Below are 21733 nucleotides of genomic sequence, written 5' to 3' on the forward strand. Positions count from 1 at the left end.
GAAATATATTTTATAGAAAATAAAAATTCCATAGTGGTTGATGACAACATTGAACAACATTTTGGCGATAGACTCTGAAGCCCACTCATACAGCACATACTACCAGTATAATACTATAGTCCCCATGGCATAGGGATTATTGTCATTTCTGTGCATGTGCACTGTATAATGTAGATTGCTCTTTCCACACAACCCTTTGTAATTACGTTAATTGAAGGTGAATTACAGCTAAGTACAGATTTCTACAGAGCAAATTACAGTCTCATCTTGTCTGGCTGCCCGATAGAAGAATGTATGCGCCTTTTCCCTGTAGTTTAGTACAGTTCAATCTGCAGGAGCAGAGCTCCTTCTACCTGAATGGTTACATTCCTCTTCAAAGGGGTTATGTAAAGTCTAACACATTCCCGCAATGCCTGGGCGCCTCATATATATTATTCTTACCCCGCTCCCTGCACGACCGCCGCTGTATCTCCCCGTTGTGCGGATCAAAACATCCTGCGATAGGGTAGCAGTCAATAGCAGGCCGCGACGGGGGATGAGCCTAGTTTGCAATGACGGTCCAGATGGGTGTTACCAGTTATGGGTGTGTCCCTGCACAGTCTGACTGTGCAGGGACACACCTCCAACTGGTAAGACCCAGCCTGACCTTCATTACAGACTGCTACTAATTCATTCATAACTTCTATCAGGAATAAAAAAGAATGGCGCATGACCGAATCATAAGAACAAATGCTTAAGAATTGGTATTACATAGGGAATGCAAGTAGTTACAAAAACAGACATGTCAGGAGAGGTGAGGGGTCCTTTTGTCTGTTCAGCTAGGTTTAAGCTTACCTTCTTATGTATTGCATTTGGACATTTTCCACCATTATACGGAGTCAAAAATAAATAATTATAATATTTATATCCAGTTAAAGGTGATATAGAGAATATGTAAAAAATAAGAACCTGGTGAATGATGTTGTATGATTCTACTCAGATCCAAAGAAGAAGCCCTTGAATGTGTTTTCTGTGGTCTCGGGGGTGGAGTTGGAGGCTCTTCAACTTTCTTCATGGTCTCTTCAATAGAAGTGCTGGAGTAAGACCTGAAAGTGAAATCAATCAGCTTTATTGGGTATAGCTGGAATGAGGCCACACACAAGTACATACAGGCTTTCTTCCACATGTAGTCACTCTGTAAATGACATCATCCAGTGCGCACTTGAGTCCTCTCCATTAGGTAAAACTGCACAGCAGTCCGGACTGTGTATCTCAGCTAACATCAGGGAAACCGGGCGCAGTAGGAAAATAAAAAATAGGGATCTGCAATCCGCAGTTCTATGTATGTATTACTGTAATTAATAGTTCAAAATCGGGTTGACAGATTCACTTGAAACGCAACCTATCAATTTCCGCATGGTGCCTGAACTGCAGACAGCATGCTATAGAGCAGGAGTAGCTGAGAAGATTAATATATAGTTTTGAGGGAAAAGTACATCTCAATTTCTGTAAAACATCACAATGCACACCCTAACTGCTGCAGAAACTCATACATAGAGGGAGGGGACAGGGGAACATAGTGTGTACTCTGCGCAGGAATAAAAAGGGGCAGGGTGGACACCAGGGGAGAAAGGTGTCAGGAGAACAGAATGTGGAAGAAGCCCTAGATGGCACTTCAAGTCATACTGCCCAGTGACCACTGTGGTCCAGGCTGGCAGGGACTGCACCAGGCATGAGTCTAGTGAGACCAAGATAAGTCTGAGGGGATAAATGAACACAGACTGGAGCTAGGTTGTAGGGGCTATCCAAACAGAGCTTTTAGTGCAAGCCAAACTGTAAGGATACTATATGCTATGCAGCAAGGTGTGCAAAGTCTAGAGAGGGCTCAGCAGGCTAGGACTGGCCCACAGGGGAGCAGATGAGTACCCCAGTGTGCCCCTGAGGCCAGATGGGCCACTAGTCCACCACCCCCTGCACAAGTGGCACATGGCACAGCACACTGACTGCACTACATCTATACAGCATCTCAACTAGCCTGTGCATCCATATAAATGAATTATATAAGAAACTACCCAGTTTATTATTATAGATGCATCGGGTGGCTGAGGTGACTTCTAGACACAGAGACAGGACGGCCTGTATCCTCTTTACCCAGGGAAAGGGGCCCCTATCATAAATCCTCTTACGTTTTGAAGCTGCCTGCCGCTGTGTGATCATATGTCCATAGCTAAGAGGGACATAGTCCAAGGCAAGAGTCAGTCTCCACAATACCGACAGGGTCTCCAGGACAGAATGTTCAGAGGAACAGCCTAGCCAAGAGGTTACTACTGAAAATAAATGCGTGTTGGTGCAGTATTAGGAATTTGCGAACAGGGGTTAGGTAACGTTTGCATGTAGGTGTACAATGAACTTTAGTGGTGGGGCCTAAGCCCCCCGAGTCTGACACTGGGGGCTCTTGGCACTAAGAAGCTGCTGGCACAGCACTGCCTCCTATGAACAGCAGATGGAAATTTAGTCAGTTCTCTGTGCATATCCATTACTTTTCCAGTGAGCTGGTGACTCCTTTGGCACTTCCTATACACATCACAAATATCAGTATTGTTTCCTTTTCTAACGTAAAATAAGATAAACCAAGTATTATCTAATAAATAGCAGCAGGAATCTTTTTTTAAATTGCAATGTTTTTGCCACAAAGGCCTGACAATAACATAGTAAAACTGTACCATTTTGTGGTATATCATATACTAATATACTGCATATTATAAATACACAGATATTGCAAATATTGGTCTAAACTAGTTAATATGACGATACTCACCTAGACCTTGGCCTTGTTTTGTGTGTGTACGGGTCTTGGTGGACAGCTGAAAAAAATTACATTGGATTAAAATGTATTTTACATCAGGCTGCTAGGTACTGAGGTTTAATGTTTATAAAAAGTAAGTGAATTTAAAGGGAGTGATCAGAATTGACCATGCTAAACTGCTGACAGCACTATGTAGGAGCTGGGGAGAGCAGTATAAACCTTTTGTAGAGTGCCCTCCCAACAGAGCTGCTTCAAAGCCCATCCCCTCTGCTCTGAGACACAGATGTAGTGGTCTTCTGGTTGGATGCTACAATTGTCACTCAAAACAGAGGAGAGAGGCTATGAAGCAGCTCAATGTAAAGAGCACTTCACAGTGAAGCCCCGCCTCCTGGGCACTTGTAGGTGCAGAATCTAGCAGAATAAAGTGTCATATTCACAGTACTCCTGATAAAAAAAATATTCACAAAATATATATTTTTTTCCTGCACCCCCCTACATAGTGCTGTCAGCAGTTTAGCATGGTCAAAGTGTTGATAAACTTCCTTTAAATTGGAATACTGCAAGTTAACTAAATATATATTTGAAGGACCATATACATTATTTAGAGTCTTGTTACTTGGCCAGAACATGAGGCCAATTATCAGGAATGAACATTTGTATGAATGCTTCTTCCTGACAATTAGTCATATAAATTTGCTAGTGATCAGCCAACAAGCAGACGCTTGGCTGATCCGATCATTTATGAGAGCATAAAAATGCTCACTAGTTGGAAGCACATCTCCCCATGTGAGCAGGAGATGGTCTGATGACATAATGTTAAAAATAGGTGAGTACCAATCACTTGTCCCCCATGCACTTTTCATCAGCCTGTGTAGATCCCTCCCGGCTTCCCCATACATATACATATGTCTGTGTATGCTATGGGGAGAGCGGAGAAAACTATTGCCAGTCAATTTTGATGGGGTCTTATCACCTCAGACAACAAAAGGATTGGGCAAAAATATAATTTTGCCCAATCCTTGTCTACCCCAATTTCATCTGGAGTGGCAGAATCGGAAGCTCAACACACAAATAGGTGTGTCAACCAAACCTGCTGTTCTCAGCGGGTTCGGACGACAAAATTATAATGTGTATGGCCAGCTTTAGAATCATGATCAGTTGTGGATGTATGAATTCGAGAGAGATATTTGTAAGTAACAAACCAAGACAGTCTCATTTTGGTACATTTACGAAAAACAGATTACTAAAATCCCATTAATACTAGAAAATTACTTTGGCAGATAAGGATCAGATTAAGAGATTGTCAAGTAAATCCTGCTGTAAATTTCAGGAGTAAAGAGGTTTATTAAGACTGTCCTGGTATACACATACCTCTCAGACAGCACTAAGCCACTGTATCTGTTTGGCATTGCTATTAGTCTCAAATCTTTTTATAATTAAAAACCTAAAATATTTTTTACCTAAGAAAGGGTACATGTATACAGTGAAATAATAAAATCTATTACAGTTTGGTAACTTCAGTAAACTACACATCAAATGGAAAAATCAGAAAACCACATTGTTATGAGATCACAGCATTGGTTCAATTTACTTCCAACACTAAGTGCGCAATTTATAAAAAAAGAAGCCCCATCTCAGCCGACTACCTAACTGCAGACCACGTGCATGCCTGGAATCATGATCCACCAAAGTGGGAAGGAAGCTGAGAGAGGGTCCTTGTTCTGCATTTTGAATAGATGGTTCTGCAAAAATGGAACGGATACGGAAGACATACGAAGTACATGCCGTATGTGTTCCGTTTTTTTTTTGCGGACCCATTGACTTGAATGGAGCCACAGAACGTGATTTGCGGGCAATAATAGGACACGTTCAATCTTTCAACGGAACGGAAAAACGGAAACGGAATGCATACGGAGTACAATCAGTTTTTTTTTTGTGGAACCATTGAAATGAATGGTTTCGTATACAGAATGCAAAAAAACGACCCGTAAACGGAAAAAAAATAACTTTTGTGTGCAGGAGGCCTAACTATGCATTTTTAGTGCATACTGTGATTTTTTTGGAATTAGGGTACATGGACACGGTGCATATTATGCTTAAAGGAAACCTGTCATCACTTTCTAAGCCTATTTATCCACTCACTTTTTTATAAATACTATTTAATACATTAATAATGATATTAAAATCAATTCTGAACGAATATCAGTTCAGAGAAAAACCTAAAATAAATGTTCCCGCCATATTAGATGAGTCCTGTCTCCTCCATGCTTCAGAGATGAGTCCAGCGTTCTCTGACTCTCGGAGTGCAGCCGTGCCCACAAACAAATAAGACACACCGTCTATGATTGCTCATCTCCACACCTCCTCTTCCAAGTCTCGCTGTCACGGACGGTGTACAGAAAACAAGACAAAGCAACATGCATATATGACTCACTGGACCCAAAGCTAAGGAACCAAAAGGGGGACCCCTGCAACAAGACCTGGCACTTTCCCTGGCTGCTCAGCCTATGCAAAGATCCCAAAGGTGGATGGTTGCATATCCACGTACCTCGACTATATAACCCCTGAACACCCTACAATAGTGAGGAGACACGACCACCGGCTCCCTACACCAGACACGGAGGGAGTCAGGGTCACCTGGGATCCAGCAAACAGAAAATAACAGATAAATGTACAGCACTTAACTTTGTAGCAGACTGGGAAACAGGATCAGCATGCACACACACTCCAGAAAGAAGTATAAGCCGCCCAGTAATGCATTATGGGGCGGAATTTAAAGGGATGCAATCAGTCCAACTACATGACAGCTGAGAGAGGCTAACGAGATGAGGAACTGAACATCACAACAAAGAAAACTCAAGGAGGAGGTTCTGAAAGGCCTCTAGTCAGAGCTTCTCAGCTGTCTGGTTGTGACACTCGCAGCTGCGCAGTATACATTATATGATCAGTAGTAGTGTTGATCGCGAATATTCTAATCGCAAATTTTTATCGCAAATATCGGGAATTCGCGAAGATCTAGAATATAGTGCTATATCTTTGTAATCGCGAATATTCTAGATTTTTTTTCATCCGTGAGTGAGGTGACTTGTTCTGCACATGCACGGGATTTGGGACGTGAGTTCGGGAGGAGGGTAGGATCTTTAGATTCTGTCACTCTTGCAACAGGAGGTGGGGTTAGGAATGGGAAGTAATGAGTTAAGCATTTAATTTACATAACTTGAAAAAAGCAAAAGTGGACTGAAAAAGAAGTACTTGGAGGTGTAAAAAAAAAAAACTAGGATGATTAGGGTGGGGGAGAACTATCTCAGGATGCCGATGATTGTTATGGTTAAAAACCGGTGACAGGATCTCTTTAATACAGTACCAGTAAAGTAGATGAACTCTTCAAAATCTCATGGACACAATGCACAAGTTTTCTCTCTAAAAACGGTCTGATCAGTTTTATTTCATATTACCTGTTTTGAAGGACTGGAACTTGTTTTTCTCAGTTGGTTCAAGATGAATTATTGTATTTTCTTTTAATGCTGGATTCAAAGAAAAGTAGAAAAACTGTTACTTATATATGCAGTGAACACTGTCTAATGCTCAGAAAAGCCTTCTGAGACTATTTTACATTTGATATCATAAGAACATTTGTATGATCACATTTTCTGGATTATCAAGGCATTCCACGTCTAATCCTACTTGAGATTAAACATTTGGTGTATGCTGGAACCATGTCACCAAGATTAGAGTAACTTTCTGCATGTATGCTGACAAGCAAATCAAGGGAGAAAAAATAAAGAAGACGCCAACAAAAAAAGCAAGGCATAGATCAAATGATCTTGTACAACCCTTGGGAAGAAGGGGCTATTCAAACCAAAGTGCAGTGGCGTACCTACCATAGAGACAAACCACATGTCTGTTGTTGGGCCCGGCGGGGCGAGAGTGCCCGGCCCTGTACTTCTTCTCCGCTTTCCCAACATATTATAGATTAGAATAGAATGCATTTCCACCAGAATAGGGAAGAAGTTTAGTGCACAGAAATTCTACAGCTTTCACTGATTTCATGAATAACATGAAATATATATATATATATATATATATATATAGATATATAAATAAATATATAAAACATAATAAAAATAAATCCCTATACACTGAGCTCCCCCTAGTGGTGCTTGCAGTCAACCAGTTTTTATAATATACTGTGTGAAAGGAAGCAGGAGATTTATTTTATTAAATTTTTTAGTACATATTTTTTAATTACAAGTTTCTTCCGCTTAACCCCTTAAGTACCAGGCCCATTTTTAGTTTTGCATTTTCGTTTTTTCCTCCCCACGTTCCAATGATGGCTTATTTTTTGCGTGACAAGATGCATTTTATAACGGCATCATTTAATTTACCATTTCCATCATTGTAAAACAGGAAAAAAAATCTTTGTGGGGTTAAATTGAAAAAAATCCACAATTCCACCAAGGTTTTTTGGGTTTTTGACACCAGAGCGTTCACGGTACGCTGAAAATGACATTACATTTTTATTCTGCAGCTCAATACAAATCCAGCAATACCAAACTTGTGTAGGTCTTTTATTTTTTTACTACTTTAAAAAAAATGTAAACCTTTGAAAAAAATCTAACTTTTCTTTGCATCACCATTTTCTGACAGACATAACTTTTTTATATTTTGGTTTACAGAGCTGTATGAGGGCTAGCTTTTGGCGTAATGAACTGTAGCTTTTATTGGCACCATTTTTGCGGTACATACAACTTTTTGATCACCGTTATTCTTTTTTTTTTGGGAGGGGAAAGATGACTAAAAAATTGAGAATTGTGCAGTTTTTTATTTTTTTTCTGCTACTGTGCTTACCGGACAGGAATTTTTTAACAATATTTTAATAGTTCAGATATTTTCAGACGTGGCGATACCTAATATGTGTATTTTTTATTGTCTATATGTTTTTATATGTAAAATTGGTAAAGGGGGTGATTTAGACTATTTTTAATTTTTTAACTATAATGGGGGCCTAGTACATGGGATTGTTCAATCCCCTCTCCTATTCACCCTAATAGATCTCTATTAGGTGAATAGAATTTCTACAATCGCCATTCTGAGCTATGCCTTGTGCATAGCTCAGTATGGAGAAAGCCATGGCAGACCTGGATCACTTCAGCAGCATCCAGGTTGCCATGGCAACTGATCGGAGCCCCACGATTTCACTGTGGGGGCTCCGATTGGAAGGCAGAGGGAACCGCATCCCTCTGCCTTTACTCACAGGTGCCGCAAGGGGTTATATGGCGTGATCGCCATTCCCTGTCACTGTCGCCGGGTGCTGGCTGACTGTATGATACAGCCGGCAACCGCCATGTATGGAGCAGGCCTGTTCCATACATCCCCTGCACCACCGGGATGTACTGGTATGTCACAGTAGCTTAAGGGGTTAATACAACAAATTGTAAATTCATCAGAAATTTGGAGCCTCAGACTTTGCGTTCGGCAATGCCTGGAAGTGATTGATGCATAGGTACTGGGAAACAGTGTGGCCCATACAAAATTTTTCAATGGGGCCCTATGAGATTGTCACGGATGGTGTTGCAGAAAACAAGAAGTAACAAATAAAGATCCGACTGACTTGATCCCAAACTAAGGAACAAAGGGGTGAGCCCTATTAAAGCCCTATAGCTCTCCCTGACTGCTCAGCCCATGCAAAGATCTCTGTGATAGAAAGTTGCATGTCCACGTACAGAGTGACACCTGAAAACCCTATAATAGTGAGGGGACACAACCACCGGCTCCCTGCACTAAATACGGAGGGAGTCAGGGTCACCTAGTATCAAGCCAACAGGAAAACACAAATAAAGGGATAGACTTAACTGAGAAACCAGCAGTAGCAAACTTCTAGCAGTGAGCACAATCCAGGAAGTAGTATAAACAGCAAAGTGAGGCAGTATGGGAGGGGATATAAAGGGAGGCAATCACTGCTAATAGATGACAGCTGGGAGAGGGAGAAGAGGTGTCAAAGCGAAACCAAAGCAAAAGAACATCATGCAGGAGGTACTGAAGAACGTCTGTCAGAACTTCTCAGATATCTGGCGGTGACAGATCTATGGCCCTGAAAAAGTTAGTTATGTTCAACATAAAACTCCTTGTCCTTTTCTACCAAGAGTAGGGATAGGAGACACGTTTGGGGATCAAGATTATGTAAAAGAAACTTTTAGATAGAGAATACAAAAATGATAGCACAGAAAAAATATCATCAATAAAAAGAAAGTAACTGCAAAATTGAAATAAAACCAAAGTTATACCTCCTGAGTCATTCACTGTGCTTTCCTTTAGCGCATTTTGACCAGGTGGTGCTTCTGTGGTTGGTTTCTATTTTTTGAAAAGAACATTATTTTAGATCAAAGTATTAATTCATAAAAAAAATACTAAAGTCCTGAATATTACTATTTAAAAGCAATGCCATTGCTATTAAATTACAAAAGCTATAGACTTTATAAAAATATCAGATCAAGGAAATGACTGCTTGTCATGAAGGAACAGCTTTTTTTTTAAAAAAAAATAGGCTCGGAAAGGGTTAAAAATAAGTAATAGTTGCCTCGGCATTATCCCAGAGCTACTCTTCTTACACTGCTCCAACCTCAGCTGCTCTCCATTTCTAATACACAGGAAATGGTTTGTAATGCTCGCTCAGCTAATCACTGCTCACAGCCAGTCTGGCTCAACACACAGAAAGTGGCTTGGAATTTCATCTCAGCCGATCGCTGGCTGAGGCGGGTCAACCTCAGCCAGCGATTGGCGACGACGATATTCCAAGCCATTTCCTAGGTCCAAGAAATGGAAAACAGCAAGGGATGAAAACAGCAGTGAAACATAAGTAGTGGGGATTCAAAGTGGTGGCTTTTTTTTTATTAAACACCTATAAAGTAGGAGGCGAAGCAAAAACAAACAGATATATTCGTTTTCCATTAAAGGGGTTGTCTCATTTCAGAAAATAGCATTTATAATGCAGAGAAAGTTAATACAAGCCAATTACTAATGTATTGTTATTACCCGTATTGCCATCTTTGCTGGCTAGATTCATTTTTCCACCATATTATACACTGCTTGTTTCCATAGTTACGACCACCCTGCAATCCATCAGCAGCGGCCGTGCTTGCACACTATAGGAAAAAGCACTAACCTATGTGCGGTCCCACTGTGCCGACCACCAAAGAGGCTGGTGTTTTTTTCCTATAGTGTGCAAGCACGACCACGGCTGCTGGATTACAGGGTGGTCGTAACCCCAGGATATGAGCAGTGTATAATGTGATGGAAAAATAAATCCAGCCAGCAAAGGAGGCAATCACAATACATTAGTAAGTACCTTGTATTAACTTCTACATAATAAATGCCATTTGCTGAAGTGAGACAACCCTTTAAGGCTTCACTGCTTGGATATGAGTTGTTCTGTGGGATTTCATGGTGGACCCTCAGGTCAGAGGAGAGGTAATACATAATCAACATTTACTGTGAACCAATTCAAGGTTTGTGTGATATACTAAGGCAGGGCTGGCCAACCTGCGGCTCTCCAGCTGTTGCAAAACTACAACTCCCAGCATGCCTAGACTGCCTACAGCTATCAGCCTACAGCAGGGCATGGTGGGAATTGTAGTTTTACAACAGCTGGAGAGCCGCAGGTTGGCCAGCCCTGTACTAAGGCCAACAGGACTAATACTTTCTGGTGTATGGTCAACTGAGTTATCAAGCTCTTTAACCTACATGAATATAATGGCTGGGTTTGAACATGACTTGTGTTTTTTTTCCTGCTATATATGTGTATTTATCACATAAAATGCATTCCTAATAGAGAAATAATAGAGAAATAGTGTCAGACGCTTCTCATTTATACAGAACACAGTGCCCTTTTGCTTTTACATTTGAAATACCAAACCAGTAGTATTACAAAAACTGTTTTGTCAGAACCAAAGGGTTTAACTCAATGATCCGTGAATGCAGAGGCACAGTTGATTCGTGTGCAACCGCCATGTACCCAATAGAAAAGAATAATCTAAAGCTTCCATCTAACTTCTAAACTACAGTCACTAAGTCAGAATAAATTCCATCTCAGTGGAATTAAATTGGAAGGAGTATGTTTTGGCTTGTTCCAGTCTTTCCATAGACAGGCACAGTATTTTGCAAGCAATGCAAGACATGGAAGCACATCTATCAAGGAGAGGTTGTATACACCACTGGGGTTGTGCTCATGATATCTTTGAAATGTGCCAAGCATTCTTGTAATGAGCACTGGTGTATACAGTGGGAGTGCAAAAACATAAAAACATCAATTATTACTGACTGGCTTGCCGTTACGGATTTCCACATCAAAGAGGATCAGGGGCTCTGAGTTAGCAGGATCTTCACAGACAGTCTCAAGCTGGATGGAAGAGAAAATCAGACGCAGGAGGAAGGGTTGGTATTAAAATGGAATAAACCAAATTGGGATGTAATAAAAAAAATCTATACAAACAAGGCCACAAGAGGATCTTCCAAAGTTTTCAAAAAAAATAAAAAAAAACCTGAGCAAAATAGTGCTAAGATTTAATACATACATATGATGCTAATAGAAAATACAGCAGTCACATAAACACATCCACACGACTACTACATAAGGTCCGTGCTCCAAATATCCAGTGACCTGAGTCACCAGGGGCATAATGTTGGTACATAAGTAAGGCTACTTTCTCACTAGCGTTTTTCTTTTCCGGTATTGAGTTCCGTCCTAAGGGCTCAATACCGGAGAAGAACTGATCAGTTTTATCCTAATGCATTCGGAATGGAGAGCAATCTGTTCAGGATGCATCAGTTCAGTCACTCTTACACATTTAGGCCGGAGAAAATACCGCAACATGCTGCAGTCTTCTCTCCGGCTAAAAAATCCTGAAAACTTGCTGGAAAGCCGGATCCGTTCTTAGGCTACTTTCACACTTGCGTTCGTTGGTCCGCTCGTGAGCTCCGTTTGAAGGAGCTCACGAGCGGACCCGAATGCCTCCGTCCAGCCCTGATGCAGTCTGAATGGAGCGGATCCGCTCAGACTGCATCAGTCTGGCGGCGTTCAGCCTCCGCTCCGCCCGCCTTCGCACGGCCAGGCGGACAGCTGAACGCTGCTTGCAGCGTTCAGCTGTCCGCCTGGCCGTGCGGAGGCGAGCGGATCCGTTCAGACTTACAATGTAAGTCAATGGGAACGGATCCGCTTGAAGATGACACCATATGGCTCAATCTTCAAGCGGATCCGTCCCCCATTGACTTTACATTGAAAGTCTGAACGGATCCGCTCAGGCATCTTGCGCACTTAGAAATTTTTCTAAGTTATTAATGCAGACGGATCCGTACTGAACGGAGCCTCCGTCTGCATTAATATGATCGGATCCGTTCAGAACGGATCCGATCAAGCGCAAGTGTGAAAGTAGCCTTACGGTGCGCGCACGTGCAGACCTTTAAATCTGTGGAAAAATTAAATACAAGATCCGTTTTTCCAGATGACACCGGAGAGACAGATCCGGTATTTCATGCATCCGTTTGCGTGTGGATTGCCGGAATCCTCTGCCGCAAATGCCGGCATTATTTTACATTGAAATGCATTAATGCCGGATCCAGCCCCAAGTGTTCCGGAAAAACGCGGAGACCTTTAAAAATATGAAAAAAAGATAAATGCCGGATCGTTTTTTCCGGATGACAACCGGAGAGACGGATCCGGTATTGCAATGCATTTGTGAGATGGATTCGCATCCGGATCCGTCTACAAATGGTATCCGTTTGCATACAGATTGCCGGAATCCAGCAACGCAAGTGTGAAAGTGCCCTAACAATGGTAACAGATTCTAACTTCATAGGAATTTGTGACAATGTAACTAAATGACAAACAAACCCACCCAAGTACAGCACATACACTAAATATGTACCAGATTACAGGGAGTTCTCCACCATAATAAAGTGTCATCCTGCACAGTACAGTAAGTGTTGTTTGCAGAATATCCCTGTAGTGAACAGCACTGTCAACTGCGCTATTCAATAAAAGTATACTAAAAGGACACTCTTGGGATAAATCATGTAAACCTACGGACATGTCTGGCATGTGCTCCAGGAACTGAATTGGGATTTACGGTACATCATTGCCACTTGATTTTCCTGGTAACGGTGACACTTTCTGACGGGGTTGGTGATTTATCTGGCAACTTAAAACTAATGCAAAGTTGGAATTTCTGTTTGACTGGTAGGTTTAGTTCTTACAGTGCAGTCTTTTTTCAACCAAAAACAGAATTAAACAAAAAATTAAAAAAAGAAAAGAGGAGGATGATTCCTTTCTGGATTTTTCTATTTAGATTCCACTCCAGGTTTTGGTTAAAACAATCAATGCAAACACTGCACCAAAACCCCACAGTGTGAGGACCTCCTGTGTGACTGGACGTCTCTTACCTCCTTCCTGGCTGAGCAAACGGTGTTTGTTTCGCGATATGCTTCATATACACCATCTGTGGCAGGCCTTATAGGTGCTGTGTAACGAATCATACATATATTTGTGATATTTCCCATCCTAATACATGACTGTATAAAATCTTTGAAATGATCACATTTTATGATATTTCCTTTGTAGGGGCATAACTATAATTCGTAGGGCAAAATAACAAAATAACATAGGGCCCCCATCACCTAGTGTTAGAAAATTAAAGTAGTTATCGGGGGGTTGTCAAATTTTTCCCCTTGAAAATGTAATAAGATTTATGTATAGATGATGATCAATGCCTTAGCAGGACTTCGCAATGTAAATAAGTGGACAGTACTTCTCAGATCGCCTGCCATACATTCGTCACGTGAACCTAGCCCGGATACCACCCGCAATGCAAGTGGGTTTATCAGACACAGTCAGGCATCCTTGGGCACTGACTGCCCGATCATGGCAGTCCCGGTAAGTAAATGATCATTATCATCTATAAATACGTCATATTACACATCCACAGTGGGCAAGATAAAAATAAAAAAAACTTTAAAGGTGTGTATAGTAGCACCATATATCAGAAAACACCCATTATAGCAAAAATCTGACATATTGTTATTCCCCACAAAAAGGTAGAACATTCTTGCAACCTGATTGGGCTCCCTCAACTTCTTGGCCCCACAGCAAGTGCTACAGCTATAGTTACACCTATGTAAGGCAGTATGTTTTACACAATTTATTTCATGTTATTATGTCTCTTTATGTTATTATTTTGACAATATTCATTTAGGGATTAAAGTGGCCAGACCCATGGTGGTTATCATACTTACCAGGTCCACATCGTTGTGTTATGGCTCCATCACTCCATGGTCACCTCTGCAGGTCCCGGGTCTCTTGGAATTAACATCCTGTTAACAGAGGACATGTGACCGTTTCAGCGGTGACTTATCACCCATGCGGCAATTGACTCAGTGACTTACCGCATGGGTGACAGGTCCCTGTTGTGGCCAGTGATTGGCTGCAGCGGTCAAGTGAACTCCATCAACACAATGTTGACTCCAAGGGACCAGGGATCTGTGGAGGCGACCATGGAGTCGGAACCCAAACCAGGTCAGGACCAGGTCAGGACGGGGACCAGGTCAGTATGATAACCACCATGGGTCTGGCCACTCTGAGGTCTGTTAAAAAATGTTTTAAAGTTGCACAGCCCCTTTAAGGTCTGTGTATATTGGATTATCTAAGTACTGTATGGTAATATCTATTTAGGGTACATATGGCCACATATAAGAACTTTAGGGGTTATGTACTAAGACCGGCAATTTAGACGCCTTAATAACCCCTTGCGCTGGCAGTGGATCTGCCAACGTTATGTAGGCCTCTGCATAACTTCGGTGCATCCACCGCCAGCTTCCTTACTGGCTTACATTTAGACCATTTTCTATGCCTATAACAAGAGTAGAAAATGATAAATGAGACGGGCCTGTCCCTTTATTTAGACATGGCGTGAGCTGGGAAAAGTCGCAGACTGCGGCGCAAATAACCTTTGTATTACCTTTTTAACAGGACCCTTAATACAGAGTGTATGGTTTGCAGAACTCATGTAAATGCATTTATTTTCAACAGGTAAATCTTCTTCTGCTCGATTTTCTTTTATGCAGATGATAATAGACTATCCAAAAAGATATTACAAGTCTGCTGCTGCCAATCAGTTAGACGTTATAACTCTCATTCTAGACACGAAGCTGGCAATGCCAGCTCTGGAGAACAGCGACCCAGCAGATTGGCATCTGGGGTGCTATGCATAATTTAGTATATACAAATAGATGGTGTCAGCCTTTTTTTTATTTCTATAACACATTTCCCATTTTACCATTATGCTGTGTTAATAACACCCAAAAGAAAGGCTATTGAATACTAATACATTGTATGCGTTTTGGCCTAGCAGCTGCCTCACAGGAATAATCGACAGAGGAAACACAGGGCTGCATGAGGATAGAATTCAAATGTTGCAGAACATATGATATAAACCATGGACCTTTTAAATATATGACTTCACTAAGGAGATGTTCTAGGTAAAAAGTTAATTTTAGATATTCCTATTCAATTTCTGTTTTCTTTTCACACTAACCCATTCATTTCTATAGGCCGCGCTCACCCTTTTGTTTTTCTTTTGGATCTGTGTGCCCAATCTGCAAATCTCAGCGCAGCTCGTATTCTTGTCTGCATTTTCAAATGATGGGACTAAGAAAAATATGGAATGTACCCGGAGGGTGTCCTTATTTTGTGAATCCGTTTTTTTGTGGGCTGAAATACGAACCCAGCCATGTGCACGAGGCCCTCATCTTTTATTTTGTTTAGTCTTTTTTCACATTTGTAGCAAAGTTCTATACAGAATGTGGGGACCAAGCAGATGATGTAGGTGTCCCTGTGCGAGCAGCGGCGTGATGACATCACCACTTCACAACACGTGGGGGGTGCTAATCGTGTAGGGACTTGGATGCTGTGCTTGTCAGGCCATCCAGAGAGGCACTAAGGGGCATTATTGCTTTTTTGCACTTACGCAAGCTCAGACTGGGCCACAGGAGTACTGAGGAATCCCTCAGTGGGCCTCATGTCCCCCACCCCCTGCATAAGTGTCACTTGAATTTAAGGATGCACTTATGCAATCTTGGACTGGGACACAGGAGAACAAGGGAATCCCCGGTAGGCCCCTGGTCCCCCATCCCCTGCACAAGTGTCACATAAATTAAACAATGCACTTATGCAGGCCTGGACTGGGCCACATGGAAACAGGGGAATCCCCCAGTCGGCCCCTGGTCCCCCACCCCCTTTTACAAGTATCTAATGGCACAGTAGACTATATACAGATAGCCAGCATCTCAACCAACCTATGTTCATATAAACAAAAGGTAGATTATTTAGAAAACTACCCAGTTTAATATTATAGATGCATCAAGTGGCTGAGATGACTTTAAGGTACAGCAGCAGACCAGCCAGTTTCATATTTCACCAGGGACCTGCCCTTTTAAAGTCGTTAGAAGAGTCTCCATAATCAATCATCTTGTATATGTCGCTGTGTGAGCAGGTAATATATGAATGTAGTTATACAGTTGGCCCCCACATTGGATTTTACTGGTGGGCCATAGGCGCCTCAGTCTGACACTCCACTTATGAATATTATTACTTTTTAGGGGGCACTCAGGGACATTATTACCGTCAAAGGGGCATACATGGGTATTATTACTGTCTAGAGTCATGAAAAACTGACAATATTAGTTTCTAAAGATCACTGTTACTTTCTAGGGGGCACACAGTCCGTTATTACTTTGCAGTGGGCATGAAAAGTTTATACAGAGCACAAAGTTAGACATCAATACTTTGTGGAGGCACTGAGAATTATTATTACTCTGTGGTGTAAAACATTTAAAAGAATTTTAAAATATGTGAGACCCCCTGACTGACATAAATGGGAACTATTAAATGTACCGAATACATATAAGAAAAACATAATTTGTCCTTTTTTTTATGTCCCCTAACATGGAAATCTACATGTTTAATATTGAACTGTACAAAATACTAGACCAAATTCATGGTAAGCTCCAGAGGAACCTTCAGGGAAAAATGTCACTTACTTGGTTTAAGTATTTCAGACAGCAAGGTTTTGGGAAGTGTATCTGGTAAATCATATCCATTTTTCCTAGCAACAATAAGGTGAAAAGCTGCAAAAAATTCTGCGAGCGTTAAAGCACCATCACAGTCAACATCACTAAGGTCCCTGAAAGACAACAGCAACATTATTATATATGGTGCATGAGCCAAACTCAAGATTTTACTCACACTATTGCTATATATATAGTAGTAGAAACAGGAATTGCAGCATTAAAAAATGTCCACACAAAATAAAAATAAAAACAAGCTACAGTCAATGGAGTAAAAACTAAGTCCTTCACTGGACGGAGCTTGGACATGTTGCTTGTCTGCCCTATTCCTTTAGCAGTGGCTGTGTTCTTCTTGTCTACTGTCCCAGATAGAATTAATGTGTAGGTCCTCTCTTTGTGTCCTGTATACAGACACATAGTATATTCATATATGCATTCAATCAGTTGTTCTGGTAAATGTTTTGTATATATTTTCTGTCTATATATATTTATATGTACATGTGTAGGTGCTGTGGGTACCTGCACATACTTGAATGAGAAGAAAACAACACAGTACATCCCATGGAAAATACGTCATGTGCCCATGCTGGCAGACATAAGCAGGAACAAGGCTCTTTGTTCTACCATACGTACCAAATGTGTGAAAGTTCTGGTATAGGAAGCTTCGATATGGTAAAAAAGTTTCTTGCTACAGAACCTGCAAATAATAATAATTAAAAAAACAGCATTTTATTAAAACACGTACAACTTAGCAGTAATGTTCTGATCGGAGAGTATCAAGTCCCATAAAAGAAGATGAGGCAGCATATCCGGTAAAAAATTCCCTTTAATGGGAGCCGTTGATCGGAGAGTATGACACCCTACAGCCCTTCCGATCAGCTGTTATTGAGTCGCTTAAAGGAGTTGTCCAGCTGTTAATACTGATGACCTATCCTCAGGATAGGCCATCAATATCTGATCGTCAGCGGTCCGACACCCAGCACCCCTGCTGGTCAGCTGTTAGAAGAGGAGGCGGTACTCCTTGCGAGCACCGTTTCCTGTTCATTACACTGCACTTCGTCTCATTGTGAATGGAGCAAGTGCTTGTAATTACACTATGCCACCCCTCCACAAGAGACGAGGCACAATATCAAAATCAGGATGCGGCAATCACATGGAGTGTCGCCTCCTCGTCTCACAGCTGATCGACGGGGTGTCGGACGCCTACTGATCTGAGATTGATGACCTATCCTGATGATAGGTCATTAATATTATTGGCTGGACAACTTTAAGTGCTGGAACTACACAGCTTCATCCATTGTGTGGTAGAGCTCGTTACTGCAGGGGTGCCCCATTCGCTTCACTGGGCACAGTGCTGCAGTAATCAGCAATGCCCACTGCAAAACAGATGGAGCTGTGTAGTTCCAGCGTTGGTACAATTAATTAAATCATTTAGATAATTGCAGAACTGTTAATTTAACTGCGTTGTGAATGCACGTTTTTTGATGCAGTAAACACATGCAGTCAACTGCACTCAGTTTTCAACTGCATCACAACTGTACTGTGTGCCCGCACCCTTAGACATTTATGCTCAACACCAAAAGGATTAATTATATCGCGATTTCCAGTCGTAAGAGCATTTGTGACTCCCATAGAAGGAGAGCATTCAATCTTCTCTTGGAGGTTAGACCCACATCCATCATTTATGGGATATCCTCTTGATATAGACTATACGTAGAGAGAGCTGGCACCACATAACACAACACAAGGTGCTCACACCCAGACCACATGCCACAGAAATGTAAAGAAGGCAAGTGTACTGTAGGTAAGTACTCAATAGCCATGCAATAAAAGATACAAATGCATGTATAGGTCTTTATTGCCCATATTAAACTATACGTTGGCCTTCTACTCAGCTACAAATGGCACATGCCAAGGTCTCTAATGATGTAATGCCACAAATCACAGGTATCCTGACAATGGCCTTTTTCTAAACTGTAGAATGTTCCTAAACTAGGGCCACAAAAATGCCTTCAAAGTGGTGACGCCATGTAAAGAATTTCAAGCAAATTAGTAATACAACACAAAAGCACCAACACAACTGCCCATACCACTGTGCCACCTACAATCACATAACGTGGTATCGTTTACCAGTGTACATAAAATAGTTACCATTATACAGCAGTGCCACAGCGTATTTAATACCACAGTAGTGTCCATGCAAGTTTTCCAGACAGAATGCTGCTTTCTACTCCTTAACCAAGCAATCACAGGTATCAGCAGATATATCCTGTTGTGCCAGTCAGAGATCAGCACTAGAGATAACAGAATTACAGCCGTGGTGCATTCAAGGATGTCCTTATGGCGTGTCTGACCCATACTGTGGCCACCCTGGACATATAGAAACTACACACATTATAAACTATATTCCATTTAATAGTGAGATAGCTCAGAAAACCGTGCTTACATTATTGTACAGGTAAAAGAAGACTATGCCTCCCGCTAGGTCAGGAATCAGCAACCTTCGGCACTCCGGCTGTTGTAAAACTACAATTCCCAGTATGCTTCATTCCCTTCTATGGGAGCTCTGAGAAAGCTTAGCAAGTGTGCATGTTGGGAGTTGTAATTTCACAACAGCTGGAGTGCCAGAGGTTGCTGATCCCCGCTCTAGGTGTTGAGGCCCACTGATTGCTAGATCTTCAATTCCAATAGTTAGACTAGTACATTCAAGTTTTCAAACTAGGAAATTATATGATAATAGGGAAATAAAAAAAAAACATACAAACAGTCTTATAAAAGAGAAACTGTTGACGGTTAAATAAGACAACTCTTGACTAAGCGTCAAATTAGCAAACTATCAGAAGAACTATCTTTGCTAAAAGCTGGGATCAGCAAAGTCCTGCACTCCATCTGTTCTGAAACTACAACTCCCCAAATCCTCCTTTCACTTCCATGGGAGTTAGAAGACTAACTGGTGATTTCTGGGAGTTGTAGTTACACAGCAGCTGGAGTGCCAAAGGTTGCTGATCCATGCCCTAAGGGCATTGGCATTTTTTGTCAGATTTGAAAATATTTAAAGCAAGGGTCTACCCTAGCTTTCAAGAGAGCTGTAAGAAGCTGTGTACCTTGATACCCAGAGAAAGAATTAAAATGAATAGGATAGGACATCTTTAGAAAGAAATTATCTAGGTATTGTTAATGTAGTAGAGCATGTAGTTGCCAGTCTAATGCATCGCCATAAAGTTAGCCACAAACTAGACCAGTTGCACAGAAAGCTTCTCCCTGGCTGTGACTCTCTCTGCTGTGATTGGACAGCTCACAGCCAGGGAGAAGGAGACGCTCATTGAGAAACAGGGCAGTCTCCTCCTCCCTGTACCGATGCTCAGCAGTAACATACTGAGCGGGAAAACTGCAGGGGGGAACAGCGGTCCTCTTTAAAATCTGCTGACACCATTAGTACTGACCAATCAGAGCGCAGGGGAGAGTGTCTCAGAGTAGTCTAAGAAGCTGATAGCCATTGTATATGAGCACATAGTGGACTGGACATCTGCAGATCCACGTCAGTAGAACTAAAATGAAGGGTATCAGGTACTTTTTAACTATGCAACAAAATGATCCCCACCAGGATAAAAGCATCTCCTTTTATTGAAAATCACCATTAAAAATTCCTGTACTGCACTGTCAGGTACTACCAACCCGTTTCCATCATACAGTTGATCTTACTCATGGATGACTTATTAACAGTACATTTCCCATGGTACATTGTAAATTTATGAAGAGGTAGGGTGTCACTTTAAAGTGCTTACCAAGATTCAAAATATCACCACGAAGCACCTATATGGACAGAAACATATACCAAAAGCCTTCTATCAATGAATGTAGGCTTGGAACAAGGAGTCGAGAATAAAAATAAAACTTTTTTGCCAATTTCTAAGTGCAGGTAATTTTCAGGAGAAACATGCCTCATTTGACACTATTTAGCAGAATCCTAAATCAAGAACCTGCTGAGCAGCCTTGTGTAAAAGTTCCAGATCTAGCTGAAAAAGGTATTTTGTCCCAGACTCCTATCAAGAGTCCTTGGAGAAATAGAGAAGAGGTAACTTTAGGATACCAACAGAGAAAGGCAATGAGCAGCCACTGAGACATGTCAATCTCCAGAGCAGAGATGCCCAACCTGCGGCCCTCCAGCTGTTGCTAAACTACAACACCCAGCATGCCTGGACTGCCTACAGCTACCAGCCTACAGCAGGGCATGGTGGGAGTTGTAGTTTTACAACAGCTGGAGGGCCACAGGTTGGGCATCCCTGCTCTAGAGAAACCCACAGTTTGTCCAATTCACATATTGACACTTGTTAAAAAGGGGTCAAGGCTTCACGCCGTGATCAAGGTCCTAGTGCACTGAAGCATCTAATGATTCTACTTTTATAGGACAGGTTAGTTAGGGAAATGTACATAGTCAAGTCATATTATTATGACCATTTCTTACTTTCAACATCAGCAACGTGTAGTTCATGAAGGAAGTTGTGTTGTGAGCTGGCATGGTGGGTATATAAGATGTGCGACAGCCTGCCTGCACACATATCTGCTGTCATGGGTAGAAGGGGCAATTTATCAGGGTTGCAAAAGGAAATGATTATTGGCTTTCGGGCCGAGGGTGGCAGGATTTCTGAAACTGCACAATTTGTGAACTATTTGTTTGCTTCTGTGGTGAAAGTGTATTGTGAGAGGTGAACATTGGCTACTACGGTGAGTGAGAGCAGTCGGATGAGCTACAGTGGCGCAGCTCATTGCCAAAATGGACCATGGGGCTACCAGACATGTGTCCAAAATAACAATTCTGCAAACTCTACTGTGTAG

At 41.6% G+C, this 21733-nt stretch overlaps 1 protein-coding gene across 3 annotated transcripts in view; it reads right to left on the minus strand.

Annotated features, from left to right (window-relative positions):
* The window catches only part of REPS2 (RALBP1 associated Eps domain containing 2), a 118230-nt gene that overhangs the window by 37243 nt on the left and 59254 nt on the right, over window positions 1-21733 (minus strand). For all 3 annotated transcript variants that reach the window (XM_044287998.1, XM_044287997.1, XM_044287999.1), the window contains exons 7-14: window positions 17531-17594; window positions 16871-17013; window positions 13220-13296; window positions 11103-11180; window positions 9070-9136; window positions 6241-6309; window positions 2798-2843; window positions 949-1085 (exon numbers count right to left, since the gene is read on the minus strand). In XM_044287998.1, the coding sequence (XP_044143933.1) occupies window positions 949-1085; window positions 2798-2843; window positions 6241-6309; window positions 9070-9136; window positions 11103-11180; window positions 13220-13296; window positions 16871-17013; window positions 17531-17594 (681 nt within the window). The remainder of the gene's footprint in view (window positions 1-948; window positions 1086-2797; window positions 2844-6240; window positions 6310-9069; window positions 9137-11102; window positions 11181-13219; window positions 13297-16870; window positions 17014-17530; window positions 17595-21733) is intronic.

This window comes from Bufo gargarizans, chromosome 3 (genome assembly GCF_014858855.1).
Source record: "Bufo gargarizans isolate SCDJY-AF-19 chromosome 3, ASM1485885v1, whole genome shotgun sequence".
NCBI classification, from domain to species: domain Eukaryota; kingdom Metazoa; phylum Chordata; class Amphibia; order Anura; family Bufonidae; genus Bufo; species Bufo gargarizans.